At 35.1% G+C, this 15,718-nt stretch overlaps 1 protein-coding gene across 8 annotated transcripts in view; it reads right to left on the bottom strand.

The window, feature by feature from the left end:
* Nucleotides 1-15,718, bottom strand: part of LOC128871847 (chloride channel protein 2) — a 158,969-nt gene that overhangs the window by 72,966 nt on the left and 70,285 nt on the right. For 2 of the 8 annotated variants that reach the window (XM_054113954.1, XM_054113955.1), the window contains exon 1: nucleotides 102-1,614. The exons of 1 other annotated variant lie outside the window; for it this stretch is intronic. Coding sequence is in view for 2 of the 7 variants with exons in the window: in XM_054113957.1 (XP_053969932.1) it covers nucleotides 11,487-11,813 (327 nt within the window). In the remaining 5 variants the exon portion in view is untranslated. Of the gene's footprint in view, nucleotides 1-101; nucleotides 1,656-11,486; nucleotides 11,890-15,718 lie in introns of those variants that run through there. 5 more of the 8 variants (XM_054113952.1, XM_054113957.1, XM_054113958.1 and 2 more) reach the window with 5 other exon arrangements.

Below are 15,718 nucleotides of genomic sequence, written 5' to 3'. Positions count from 1 at the left end.
GATTCAAATAAGAACCACACAATTCGAAGAGTTAGTAACTTAGAATAACGAAAATTGAAAAGTAGTGCTTGGCGAGGGTGCTAAATATTAGGCGCACATACCTAAAAGATTACAAAGAAGCAACCTCTTGACGACAGCAATGGGCGATGAATTATTGGATACGAAGAAGGCAAAACTTATGTAAATGTCTCATGTGTTCTCATGTATGAGAACATAAGTATTTATTATTGCATTTTTTTTTTATGATGTTCTCTCCGCCTTGCAATTGCCAATAACTTGTTTAGGCAGAATTTGCTCACATTTTGTTCTACATATATGTTGCTTGTTTTACACTTTTCCTTTCTCCCTTATGTTTGAATATTGCGAGTTTTCCTTTGCGGTAAATAATTATCACATTTTTCATACTTTAAAATATATCATATATTGTTTTTATTTAATTATTTTCGAAACAACGCTGACGATATGATTCAATGTTGAATGCGCAAATGGTGGTTACCAATGATATTTTGACGAGCTCCACCGTTGCTCAGTCCTTGAGCCGCTGCAGACATTGTCAATGTAGCTGCCTGCAGCTGCTATGGCTCGTCTACTTTGTCTGCCCGACGGTCCCTGCTGACTCGGGCCATATCATGCTTTGCTGCTCTTGCTCGTCGTAAATTCGTAGCCCCAATGACTTTGCATGCTATCGAATCTTTAGTCGCTTGCTTTCTTCCTTATTGTAGCTTTGGGAAGACTGTCAGCATAGAAGAGGGTTTTCAGCTGTGGCACGATTCTCCGGGTTAAAATATTTATTGTATGAAAAATCAAAGCACTTTTTGTAATACCTAATTTTTGAATGATAGAATTTAGCAGATTATTAATTTTCAATTATTTTATTTGTTCGATTGTCTTGCTTCTCACAAAACCTCGCGTATTTATTTTTTGACTATTTCACTCAACTACATATATTTTTTTCTATTTTGGCTTGAAGGCTTAATTTTTCGCAACTTAAATTTTCAACTTTTACTTAAGCCTTTAGCTATAATTTTCACTATACTCATTCGAAAATATGAATTTCTTTCTGAAATTTATATAACTTTTTTCTGGCTTGATGGCCTCAATTTAACTTTCCACAATTGTAGTTTCCAGCTCTAACTTAAGCCTTTTTCTTAAACATTTTCACTAAACTTTCGTCGTCTATTGGAAAATATGAATTTTCTTTCTTTTCTTGCATTATAGATTTTTTCTTCTTCTTTCTGCCAACCTTTGCATTCACTTCACTGATGACAGTGCTAACTTTATCTTCCAACCTGCTTCTTTTTTTTCTAGTTAACCATATCTAATTACTGTACATTGTCATACTTAATATCTAAAAACATAAAATTATCGAACGTTAGCTTTGAAAAAGTAAATTTTTAATAGTTTATCCCTAACGTACGCGCACTAACATTCGCGAATACTTTTTGAAAACTAAACGGGAAAAAGCTTTTTCACATGCATGGGATTATTGAAAATTGCTTGTAGCAGAATTGCGTTTCTTGACGTTGCTTTGAAGTGACCAGCTAATAAAATAAGAACATGTGTACATAGCAAACAGGTAAAATGTTTTGAAGATTTAGGACTATTCAGGGCAATAATGAGGAGGAAAATGGAAGTTTCTCCTACGGCGAACGTTCTGGAATATTTTTAACAAACTATGAAAATGCTGGTTCATGTTCATCCCAAAGTAGAGTTTCATATCTGGGTATTCTGGGTTCTGATGGTCCAGCACGTCCAACACAAAGGACCAGAAGTCGCAGTCCTATATCCCAACAATAATGAAAAGCATTTACCATATCCAGGAGATAGCAAACATATAATAATAATATACGTAAAATATAAAACTCGTTTCTTTCAAGTAAAAAAAGTTTTTGTTTATCGTACCATTACTCGTTACAATGACACTGGTAGCATCGCGAAACGTTATGGAGGTGGTCATCAAAAGACTGCAACGTCACGTGAAATGGTTCAAAATGTAAAGAAGCGACTTGAGCAAAAAAATTTTTTCAAATTGAGCAATTCATAAACTTCAAAAACGATAGGGTTTATTTAACCGACCGTTCATATGAGAATTTGAGTCATCGATGGGCGCTCTTCAAACGTTTTCATCGAGCCTGACGTCGAGATAAATGTTAAATATTATAGGGAAAGTGTTCTGGAGGTTGCTTTGTTCCGAACTTCATAAGGCCCACGCAATGGCTCTCAAATTCACCGGACGTGAATCCGATTGATTCGGTGAATCCGATTGAAATCGGTCAAATTAAAAAAAATCCATTGAACGAACACCCTGTAAAATGGTGTACAATCAGAACCGTACACCCTTTGTCGTATGATTGGGTGCTTCTCCTCCGGTTTGTGGTGTGCGTCTTAACGTTATATTATTATAGATTATTATATTTACTTGGCGGTCGCCGTAGCCGAATGGGTTGGTGCGTGATTACCATTCGGAATTCACAGAGAGAACGTTGGTTCGAATCTCGGTGAAGCACCAAAATTAAGAAAAACATTTTTCTAATAGCGGTTGCCCCTCGGCAGGCAATGGCAAACCTCCGAGTGTATTTCTGCCATGAAAAAGCTTCTCATAAAAATATCTGCCGTTCGGAGTCGGCTTGAAACTGTAGGTATCTCCATTTGTGCAACAACATCAAGACGCACACCACAAATAGGAGGAGGAGCTCGGCCAAAAACCCAAACAATGGTGTACGCGCCAATTATATATATATTATATTTACTCACATTTCCAATTATTACAAATAAATGGTTTGTTATGTGCACAGACAGCTGGTCACCCATCTTTGACCATGCCATAGCGCTTTTCAAGTGCGCCCATCTTTTGCCCTTAACCTTCAATATTTGCGCATATTACAAGACCTATTTCTAATATTTCGAGTACCCATTCGCCTCTTAGTATTCTAAATAGTATTCAAAATAGATGAGCGAGAACATACGAATAAGTATTTTGCAAACAAACAAGCAACTTTGACGATAATCCGATTATAAATAACATTTCATGAATGGTCAATCTAGTTTTTTCGCTTGTTTTTAACAAACAACAATGCAAGAATAAAAGAACCCAAAAGAGAAGCACATGAGAGAAGTGTGTACGAAGCGCAACGAAGTCTGCTGAAAGAGAAACAGAAACCTATTCAAAATTAGTTTCAGAATCGGGCGCTATGAAGATGCGATGGACAGATGAACCAATGAACAGATGGCAACAGAGATGGAAATATATATGCATAGACAAGTCGACAGATATGAGGCGGATATGAATGGTTGTGCTAAAGATGAAAATTTTACGAGAAAGCTGTGCGTGTTAAATGAAAGGGGAAAATGTGTGTGCATACCAAAGACATTTGTACCAGTATGTGAGTGCTTCTTTTAACAGTAATATTCTCAAATGTGTTAGCCGGATAAGTTGAAAGGTTTTCAACGCGCCACTTGCGGCGCTCGTTTACGTGCCTGTCTGTCAATATGAACGTTGGATATATTTATTGAAGAATCAATAACACCAGAATTTATATGCACGCAGAAGTAAACAAACGTTTTTCCGTGCGGACGTATTTTTATTTTTGATCGCAAGTTTTTATTTTGATTGTCGTGTTTAACCTGTTTATTTTCTTTACTTTTGTAAATGCAGATGTGAGATAGCGACTCTTTATCATTTACTAATTAAGATATTCCCTATGTCAAAAGGTGGAGCGTTCTCACCAAGAAATTCAATGTGTAAAATACAATATTTTATTTCATATTGCCTGCGTAAATATTTTACCAGCTGACGCCGAATCATTGTGCAGCTCCCCGAGCAGCCATTTTATTGCAAAATTTGTGCTGCTGAACGCCAAGGCTCTAATGGATCGCCGCCTCCTATCGATGATAGTGTCGCTACGACTAACAAATCAGATGCCCCTAATTTTGGAATTTTTTCTATGTACAACAATAATGCGAATGCCTGCTAAATGGAAAAATCTTCTTTCCTCATCAGAATGTGAAAGTTAGTAGTAAAACAATCCAATTAAATGATACTAAACAACAAATAACAATGCAGCAATTATTTACTGAGGTTGTTCTCATAGAGAGCATAATTTACAATATTTATTATTGCCAAGGTCAATGAACTCGTCAAGGATAAACAAAATCTTTTAAGGAAGACTGAATTGCTTCAAGCTAAGCTACACTCATTGCAGAGAAAGCTTTGCATTGAAAAATTATTGTCGTCGATCAATGTGCTCATTGCACAAATTAATACTTTACGTAATGACGTCAGCATGAGCATTAGCAAAACTCCATCTGATACAAATACCGATGATGGCATAAATGTTGTTTCGCAAAAACTTCTCCTGCCAATACTCGTGATGTTAGCAATAACAACAACAATTCAACATTTTCAATTCTTCCGTCCCCAAATTCGCCGGCTTCCACCGTATTCGTAGCTACAACTGAGAGTGGTGACTCTCCTACTTATATTGCTGCTGCCTCAGGTAACACTTGCTTAAGCAACGGGTTGAGCTCTGCGTTCGCCGCGCCAGTTATGAGTACAAACACAAATACATTAAAAATTTCTAATGCTTAAAGCACGTTCACATATGCATTAATTGCCAATAAATCCACAAAATTAATCTACTCGTTCTCATATGGCAGATTACCTGCAAAATTGACAATCAGCTGTCAATACTCTGAAAGGTTTTTCTTCATAGAAATTATTTTGCTGTAATACTTCGGTGTTTTTGGTTTGTTTAATTATTAACGATATGGAGAAAATACAAGGAGAAGGAACAGCTAATTTAATTGCGTTGTGGCAGCTATGCGCATGGGAAATTCTATATTACATTTTATACTAAGTAATAAGAGGGCACACGTTTATGGATACGCGCTTTTTTTCTGTTATGAATGCATAGTTAATAATAGCTAGCAAACATTTTATTAGAACTATGTACATATGTCTACAAACCTGTTTTCTTTGCCGGCATCCATTTTAATTAGTTTTTATTCGGACGTTTTTCTGTTTCCGTTCAAAAGGAAGAAGCAGACTTAGGCGGTACTAGTAAATTGAAGCCAACTTCCAGGAATCAAAACGATTCAATCGCGCCCAATTTACCTTAAATGACCCTAGTACTATGACCCAGTTACTATGATTAATAACACCGCGTTACACACATTCTGTCCTATGAACCAAACATACTTTTTAGGAAAGGGGATAAAAAATAAAAATACACATGTATCGGCGATTTTCATGTACACGTCACAATTTTTTTTTTTGTATTTTATAACTTTAAACGAGCAATTCTTGTATGCATATCTGTTTAGACACACGATCTCAGGATTAGCTTAACGGATTTGAATGAAATTGGGCACACAGATAGTGTATCACATTTCTAGACTTTTCACCTAGGTGTTGCCACTGACAATGTTTCACAGGGTTGCCACCTGTTCGAAATTAAAAAAAAAATTGCATGAGATATGCCGATGTGGGTATCAAAAGAAAGATATTTCACTCCGCATTACAAAAGAGATATAAAACTCCGAATTTTTTTATTAATTTTATTATATTAAAATTAAAAATTGTTACATTAAAAATTTTAATGCTTTTAAAGAAACTTAGGCCTTTTATTTTTGCGTTTGTAAGCATTTGTGTCACTATCGCGACAAATAGACCAACAGTATTCGCCAAGCATATGCGTAATGTCTTGTTCTTTAAAGCGCTTTTCAATAGCCGCAATGCCCTGATGGAACCTTTCGCTATGTTCATCGCTACAAGCTCCTAAATCACCAGGGAAACAATCTAAATGATTGTGAAGGAAATGCAACAATATTTTTATAATTGTCAGCTCGTTTGTTGCCAAGAAACTGCTTAATAACGGCAACTGTGCCTTTCCATGCACGTTGTTCGATAGCATTCAATTTTGATGAAAATTCATAACTTGCAACTATTTTTTTTATCTGCGGACCACTGAGAACACCTTAAATTATACACATCATTAAAAAAATAAAGTTACTAAAAGCCTTCGTAAAAAAAATACCTGCATGAATCTTTGCGCCGCTCAGTTTTGGAAAAATATTGCGCAAACTTGCAATCGCCTCGCCCTCACGATCCAGTTTTTTAACAAAATTTGATACGACACCGAGCTTAATGTGTAGTGATGGCAAAATGATTTGAGAAGGCTGCACTAATGGTCGATTTTCTATACTTTCTACGCCTACTTTGTAGCATGTTCGCGGCTTCCACTTAAATTCAGTGTAATGCTGATCTCTTTTGCGACCTTCCCATGTACACAAAAAGCACTGGTGGGTTGGAACACGCTTAAACACGCTTAACACCCATGAGTAATCCGACCACTTTTAGATCGCTGCATATTTTCCAATTATGCTCTTGGTAGTTTATCAGCGGTAATATTAATTCCATGCCTTCGTATGTTTCTTTGAGGTTGGAGGTATGTGCGATCGGGACAGCTGGATGTTTGTTACCGATATGAAGCAGCACTACTTTAAGGCTGTTGACCGATGCATCGATGAAAAGTCGCCACTCCTCTGAAATATGAGGGTAACCAATTTTTTGAAACATCGAATCAATATCACAACAATAAGCCAGGTTTTTTCCCCGATCTTCGTGCAATTTAAAAAATTCGTCATATGGAATACTGCTACGTCGATCACGAGCGGCTGTTATTTTAAAATCAGCTGCCACTATATTCCACTGCTTAAAGCGTGATGCAAAGAGTTCGGCTGTTCTCTTTGACAAATTTCCTTCTCGCACAAGGTCATTGAAGTCGGCTTGCGTTACTAAATACGGCACTGCAGTCCCAAGTTCACTGGGTGTTGGTACAAATTCCGATACTTCTGGTTCCCCACATCTCGCATTCGATGCAAGAAATGTTGATAGTATTGTTGGTGCTACTGTTGGTTCTCCATCCCTTAATTCGGGAACATCATCAAAAATCTCCATTGAAGCCGCTATACGTTCTTCTGGTGAGTACAGAACCGCTGGAATAACCGATTCTACATTAGCGTAGCGAATTTTGGTGCGGCGAAAGTATTAGTACCCTTTAGTTTGAGTAAAAGTTACGCAAAAGTAGCAGAGTTCACTGCAGTGCTCCGTACGTGGTAGCCAAATTGTTGGTACAGAGTACTTTATTGTTGACCTTCCATCAGTAAACTTGCATAAATTTCTATAGCAATAGTCGCACATGACTTCCGGAGTATACCACAAGTAAGGAACATAAGCAGTCTTGAATATTTTCTGAAACGAATTAACCACTGTTTTCGTACTAGTTTTAAAATTTTTACTTGGTGCGAATAAGCCACAAACGTAACAAAAGTTATTTCGAGTCGGGCACTGCATTTTTCGTAAGATGAAATATACAGAAAGACGTTTTCGCGCAACAGAACTTAAAACAATTGTCAAAGTATACGTCTACTAGTAGCGCAACTGTCAGATGATCGGAACTTCCGGAACTGTAACAAGTACACAAACGGCACAGAGTGTGTTGTATGAATCAATAAATTAAAGGTTAATAAGTTGTTTAAAAATTTGGAGTCCTTTCAAGTTATGCCGAAAATTTAGAAACATTTTTTTTTTTTAGGAAAAAAAAATTCAAGAAAATCTGAGAATTGATAAATTTTTTTTTTTAATTTTACGTAATAAAAACCTTTCCACGAGTCTGCCTGCAGAAATTCAGCGCGATGGGATCGCGGAAAAAAGGTTAAAAATTGATCCAAAGTTTTTCACACAGGCGGACTACGAGCTCTATATTTTATACATAAAAAAAAAATGCTGACGTGTACATGAAAATCGCCGATACACGTGTATTTTTATTTTTTCTCCCCTTTCCGAAAGAGTATATTTGGTTCATAGGACAGAAAAAAGCTGTTTTTGTAACACAGTGTAATGGGTTAAAGGTAACTATCACAACATTTCGGGTTTAAGGACTAAATCGTATATAGTGCATCAGTTTTGTACTGAAGAAGCTTATGACATTATTGTTATTGTTGAGACGTGGTTGACCTCGAACTTTAACGATTACGAATTCTTTGACTCAAATCTGTACGACATTTTTCATAAAGACCGTGATGCTGCTAATACTGGTTGCTTAAGAGGAGGTGACGTTTTATTTGCCGTCAAAAGAAGGAATCGTGCGTTTTCAATTACGTTCAAAAATGACGAGTCGTTGCTTGATCAACTTTGCATCTGCATCAAGGGCTCTAAATCATATGGTTGTTTATATTTGATCGCCTCGTATATCCCGCCTAATAGTCATTTGGAGTTATATAAGGCACATGTGGACAATATCACTGCTCTAGTCATAGATAATTTAAATGATGATCAGCTTTGCGTGTTAGGTGATTTTAATTTATGCAACATAATGAGGTGTAAAAATTCCGCAAAAGCAGGTCACCTAGCAACGTCACTACGAATTTAGAATCTTACTTTGTAGATAGTCTCCTAAGCATAAATCTTACTCAAATTAACGAAAGTTTTAATAAGTTAAATAAAATACTAGATCTAATCTTGTTAAGTGATAATATTAATTATTATATATATATCAAAATGTGTTTCTTCCAGCATCGGATATTTATGCTGGTATTCATCATGTCCCTTTAGATATTAACCTACATTTTTGTGATGCTTTCGTGTAAGCATCCTGTGATTATGTCAACTTAAATAATTCCCTTTTAGAATTTAAATGGGATGAATTATTATCCGAGTTGAGCATTCACAGTTGTTTTTCTAATTTTAAATCAATAATGCATGAATTTTGCATTAATCATATTCCTTTAAAAAATAAGCGCTGTTATAAGTCACCTTGGCATAATAAGCAAATCAAGAAATTTAAAAATCTTAAAAATAAATACCCTAAGAAATTTAAAGCAACAAGTAATTAGTTATGTTTTGCAAAATACAAGCATTTTCAAAAGAATTTTGAGTTCTTAGATGATCTGCTTTTCAAAAACTATATACTTAATACTGAGCGGAACATCAAAGCTAATCCGAAGTCATTTTTCGATAATAAATTTGCAAGTACACCTGCTGAAGTAGTTAACTTATTTGTAGACTTTTTTATGTCTAATTATGTTTCAGTTGATAAGGTATCCCCTGACTTTTCATCCGAAATATCCTCAATTCTATATTCTGGCAATCTGCACATCTCATCTGATGGCATTTATAAGGGGATGCTTTCTTTCAAACCGTCATCACTCCACCTTTCTGCATGGGGCTCACATTAGTTTGATCGTAACAGCTGACAGGGGGCTGCGTTTACGTCAGTGAGTGTGCGCAGCATAACTTCTGCTACGTTTGCTCATCCGCTACGTTTGCAAATTCGTTGAGAGCCGGCTAACGGTCTGATATTGTTCACACCATAAAAATCGTTTCACCATGCTGGTAATCTATTATCCTTGCTTCCAATCAGTCTGGGTGCAGACGACAACGAAGTACCAGCGTTGGTATTTTTTTTTATTAAATGGCAAAAAAATACAATTTTTGCCGATGTCTATTGTAAAGAAACCGCTGTCATACCTCTTATTAGGTCAGCAAATCAACTGATTCGTTCAATTACGTTGACAGCCAATTACAGGTTTGATGCTGGCCACTAGCTAATTTGCTTAGAGATTGGTTCTATGGTTTATGGCTTATGGAACTATAGGGTGATTTTTTAAGAGCTATAGGAAAGTTTTTCAAAAAACACAAGTAAAATTTAGAAAAATGCATGAAATTTTTATTTAAATCGATATAATTAAATGTTTGAAGATTATTTCATGCAAATGTTTCGGCCGGTATCTCACATATAAATGCTTTAATGTTGTCTTCCAATGCGTTAATTGAAGCAGGCTTGTCTGAATAGGCATGAGTTTTAACATAGGCTCACAAAAAATAATCTAAAGGCGTTATATCGCACGATCTGGGTGGCCAATTGACAGGTCCCGAACGTGAAATAAAATGATCACCGAACTCGCCTCTCAACAAGTCCATTGTTACTCGTACTGTGTGGCATGTGGCACCGTCTTGCTGAAACCAAATGTCATGCAAGTCAAGCTCTTGTATTTTGGGCAAACAAAAGTTGGATATCATTTCACGGTAGCGCTCAACATTCACAGTTACGTTACGATTCGCAGCATCTTTGAAGAAGTACTGTGACCTTTTCTGGATACATTGGTAGCTCTTGCAATTCTTCTGGCTGATCTTCACTCCAAAATCGACAATTCTGCTTATTTACGTACCCATTGATCCAAGAATGAGCTTCGTCGCTGAACACGATAAAAGTGATTCGATAAAAAAGTGAATATTCGACCAACTTTTCAAGAGCCCATTCACCAAAAATTCTGCGTTGCGGTAGGTCGTTCGGGTTCAATTCTTGCATCAGCTGTATTTTTAAAGGCTTCACACCTAAATCCTTTCGCAAAATTTTCCACGTTGTTAAGTAACAGAGGCGCAATTGCTGCGAACGGCGACGAATCGATAATTTATAGTCATCATTAACACTGGCCGATACAGCTGCGATATTTTCTTCAGTTCGCACTCTACGTAAGCGTGTTGGTGGTTTGATGTCCAATAATGTAAATTTGGTTCTAAATTTAGTCACAATAGCTCAAACAGCCGCTTAAGTGGGTCGATTAAACTGACCATAAAATGCAAGCGTTGTTCGTTTGTAAGACGATTCATGGTTAAATTATAGTCCAAACTGAAGATGTTTGACAGTGAAACAAAACACGAAGCGTGCGTCAGCTGTTTAAACCAACTGTTTAAAAAGATAATAGCTAAAAAATCACCCTTTATAATGCATAATATATACATGAATATATATATTGTATAATATATATATACAATATATAACATATATTATATATTATTGGAGCTTACATCCTTTGTTATTCTGCCGCACGGCAGACGGTTTTGTTATGAGAAGTTTTTCTCTTTTGGTGTTTTATATTTTTTGGTGTTTCATACCCGGGGTCTCAGAACCGGGCATAACCGAAAGGTCATGCGCCAGCCCATTCGGTTATAGTGGCGTAATGCATGATGCGGCCCATATTAGTCACTTAAGTCAAGTTATCTGTTTCGTTCGGATTACTTTTTTTTAGGGATGTATCGAAATACTGGTATGAGGTGATAAACTAGCTGCTGGTAAATTGAAAGAGAAAAATGTGGTATGAAGATGGGCCGATGGATGGTTTTCATAAAAAACAGCAACATTATCCGAATTATTTATAAACTGCTATACAATTTGCAAGCTAACAAAACCAAAATATGTATTTACAATTTCATTGATTTTTTTGTGTTTTCATAATAAAAATTTCTATATAGAATGACCCATAGATTTTTTTATTTATTTGTAATTAATTACAAATCTTTAGAAATATTTAACCTCTAAATATGTATATGAAAGTCAAAGTTAAATATTTGTCTAAAAAATTGTGAAAGACATAAGGCATGCTTTAAAATATTAAAAATGTATTACTTAATGTCATTTGCTTACTAGAGTATCAATGTAACCGAAGGGATCATCATCGTCCGATGAATCAGAATCTTGGCCATGGTCCGCGGGCGGTGGACAAGGATAGAAGGCTTGCGATTTGATTTTTGGTTGCTTCGGCACACGTCGGAGTTCCTCCTCCATGGAGGTGGTACTGTTGCGCCGTTGGCGAAATTGTCGTAAAAACTTTTCGAAGTCAGCCCACTCGGAATCGACCGCTTCCACATTCTCTTCACCGAACTCTTCATCATAGCGCGATTCCCGTTGACTTTCGCGATCACGAGATTCAGCATCACGTGCATGTTGATGGCGACTGGTTAAGTGAACCATGGTCGAGGACTATTTTTCGTATTTTAAAAAAGTTTCTATATTATTTCGTCCTTTTGTTTTTTAATAAAGTTGCTAGTTGTTTGGTTCTTTGTTGAAATATTCTATTTGTTTTTAGTTTTTTGTAACTAACCGATTTAATTGTAATTAATTTTAAATTTTTTAAGATTGTTTTGTAGAGATTAACATTTACAAAATAAGCCTTGTCAGATAAAATGTACAGTTAACCATTGTGTAATAATATAAAGTGAGCCTGCTAGTTGAACGTACGCATTTGAGTGCTCCTTTTTTCCATTATTGATTTTAAGCCATTGTAGCTCTACAAGTTGAATTTTTATAGTTTTCTCAACAGTTTTATAGTTTTCTGCAGTTTTAGCATTTTTTATTTTGTATGAACTTTTTGCGTAACGCATTTTCTTTAAATATTTGGTTCAAATGCTTAATTCTAAAATGTATGCATCACGTTTTTGTTGATTTATTTAGTTTTAAATTTAAGAAAACTATTCACTAAGCGTGTTAAATATATTTTGAAGAAAGATTTTTTGCACACAATTTTTTTTAAGCTATGAAATGCTACACAGTACACTTTATATATCATAAGTGCACTACGCAAATTACTCCGAGCGAAATATTTCAAAACTGTTTCCCAGCTGATTGAGCTAATTCCACAGCTAGGCACATTCAACAAGGTAAAAGTGGCAACCCAGACTCTCTCATGCTTGACTATCATTCAAAAGGTTTAAACAATAAATTATCCCTTTGCTAAAGTTAAATTTGTTGTTCTTTACATATGTACTCGTATATATTAGTTTCAAGTAAAACTGTATACTAATAATCATATACCATGTAGACTGAATAAACAGAAATGAAAATATCGGTAAATATGAAAATATTTAAGATCATTTAAAATCAGCTTCATGTTTGAATGTATATGTGGAAATGCAAATTTCTTAAAGAAAAATTCACTCAAAATAAAGTGAAACACATTTTGGAAATTTTCTTGATTTTATTCGCACAATGTTCTTGAGCATTTAATTTGTTTTTCAAATACTTTATTCTAAATTCACTTATACTCTGTGGGCAAAAAGTAAGGTGAATTTGGTTGTAAAAAGAAAAATCTTTATTTATTCTTGGAAATCAATTTCATCCCCTTCGAAATAATCCCCTCTCGATGAAATACACTTATGCCAACGATTTTTCTAATCCCCGAAACATTCCAAATAGTCCATTTCCGGTATAGCCATCAGCACCTCCTTCGATTCAGCTTTTATCTCCTCAATCAGAAGTCACACGGAGCCAAATCAGGCGAATACGGTGGTTGCGGAACGATATGCGTGGAATTTTTGGCGAAATGGTCACGAAGAACGAGAGCAGTGTGAGACGGTGCATTATCGTGATGCAAAAACCAAGAGTTGTTGGCCCATAATTCTGGTCTTTTTAGACGAATTGCTTCACGTAAACGACGCATAACGCTCAAATAATATTCCTTATTAACAGTTTGGCCAGGTGGAAGGAATTCATAGTGCACCACACCACGAAAATCGAAAAAAACTGTCATCATGACCTTTATTTTTGAACGACTTTGACGTGCTCTTTTCGGTCTGGCCTCGCCTTTAGCACGATATTCGCTTGATTGGTCGGTTGTTTCAGGGTCGTAAGCATAAATCCAAGTCTCATCTCCCGTAATGATGCATTTGAGCTTGTCCTGATAGTCTGAAAGCATTGTTTCACACACATCAACGCGACGAATTTTTTCCAAGAAATTGAGAGTTTTCGGTACCAAACGAGATTTGACTTTTCGTAGGCCCAAATGGTGTTTCTAAATGGTTTTCACAGATCCTTCTGATATTCCATTTTTCTGCGACATGGTCGAATCACCAAATGCCTTCTGCAACATGCTAAACGTTTCCGCAGCCGAAATTTCATTCCGCAAACAAAATTTTATGGCACTTCTCTGCTCAATCAAATCAGACATTGTAAAAATCGAAAAATGCACTCTTGGTCGTTTGGTAAACACAGGCGTAAATATATTGCTGATAATGACATTCACATAAAAGTTGGCCCAGATGTTATTAACAGTGCTGCCAACTCATGAAAAAAATAACTAGAGCGAAATTTTAATCCCGCGAAGTTTGACAAATAAATTCACCTTACTTTTTGCCCACAGTAGTAAAACAATATTTGGATTTTTTCTTCCAAATATGCATCAGAACTTCAATAATTCAGCTATTAAATTTGTGCAGTCAGAAATTTCCTTTCCGTTACATTTATTAAAAATTACTTAAATGTTTTTTTTTTACATTCACAAGAAATTTGAGTTTTATCAGACCACCGTTTGAAATTTTGTCTATTCATTTAAGTATATCTCTTATATGAGGAAGGGATTTTATTCTCATATTCGGTAATGGATAATTTTCGTTTAATAAGTCCACATGTGCTATTCGATCAACGTTATCGCTTGACTTAACATAGCAATTAGTAGGCTTCAAATAACGCACAAGACTCCATTCGGAATTTCATTTCATTATTATTATTAGTTGGAATCAGTCGCGCAACTCACAATTTGAATCTGAAATGGACAAATTAAAATTCAGAATGGTAAGGGATTAAGAACTGAAAGACGAAATCACTTTTATCTTGTTGAATGTGAAGTAGTAAATATTCAATAACAATGCTCGAATGCGCGAACCAACCGAGAAACAATTGCCGATCATTTAGAGCTTTCGAAAAGAAAACCAAATTTATCTGTAATTGTTTTTTACTACATACAAACTGATACTAACATTTCTAATTGTTTTATTTAGCCTAGTTGTTTTTAATTATTTATTGTATTATTATCACACCATTAAGACATTGTCTTTACAGTACCGTTCTTCAATATCAAAAAATGAAATCAAATCAAAAATCAAAAAATTAAAAAAATTTCAAAAGATACATACAAAAATTAATTTTCTGAATGTATTTTTTACAATTGTTTTCTTTTATTGTCGATCTTTTATTCTAACTATGAGCAAATTTTAAATTAATGACTCTTTTATGTTTTAAAACAAATGATATATATATTCACAAATAACAAAATACATGTATAGTCGAGAGTATTTCTGACACAACGAGTGTTTTTCCGCAAATAAACTTAATTGCTTTGGGTTTGCTATCAAAAATATTTTCTTATACAATTAAAAATGTGTTCAGAATTTTTTTTCACCTATTAAGTTTGAAATTTTGTAAAGTTTCTGACTCATGAAGCAATAATTAAAGGTGATGTAAGTAGCCTAATTTTCACCCTGTGTTAGCCATCTTGAAGCTACTTAATAAATCCGTGTTGTCCTCTTGGAAAAGCTACTTTTTATTTCAGAGCAAATTCTAAAGAAACAGTACTCAAAAGCGTTGAAATTAAAACTTTTGCTGAAAAAGTTAGCAGGCAATACTGTTTTGCCTATTCCATTTTGCTTAAACTTTCGCATCTTTCAATTCTATTGAAAGTTCTGTGAAAATTATTGTAAAAATTACATTGATAAATATGTAGCTGCCACATAGCCACATTTAGCCATAGCCATAGCCACAGGCGTTGCTGCCACCAATACTTTGCGTTTCATCAAAAAAAAAGAACCCGGTGTTAAATAACAGGCATTTATCCACGTAAGCATGATTTCTGTGACAAAAAATAACACTGACACTTAGCATCTTTTGACAACAGAAACTTACGAGGGTTGCTATTAAAATTTCTGATCTACAAAGTGTTTAGCACTTTGACATTTCAAAAAAAAAAATTGCTTTATCGGCTTAATATATTTAGTAATCATTTAAGCAAATTATAAGAAAAAAATGCCAAAGAATAAGAAAATAAACGGAAAAAAAAATTTCTTTATTTTTAATAGCTTAAGATTTTTCGTGAAATAACATTTTAA

The sequence above is a fragment of the Anastrepha ludens genome, chromosome 2 (assembly GCF_028408465.1).
Source record: "Anastrepha ludens isolate Willacy chromosome 2, idAnaLude1.1, whole genome shotgun sequence".
NCBI lineage: Eukaryota > Metazoa > Arthropoda > Insecta > Diptera > Tephritidae > Anastrepha > Anastrepha ludens.
This window is presented reverse-complemented; position numbering and strand designations above follow the sequence as displayed.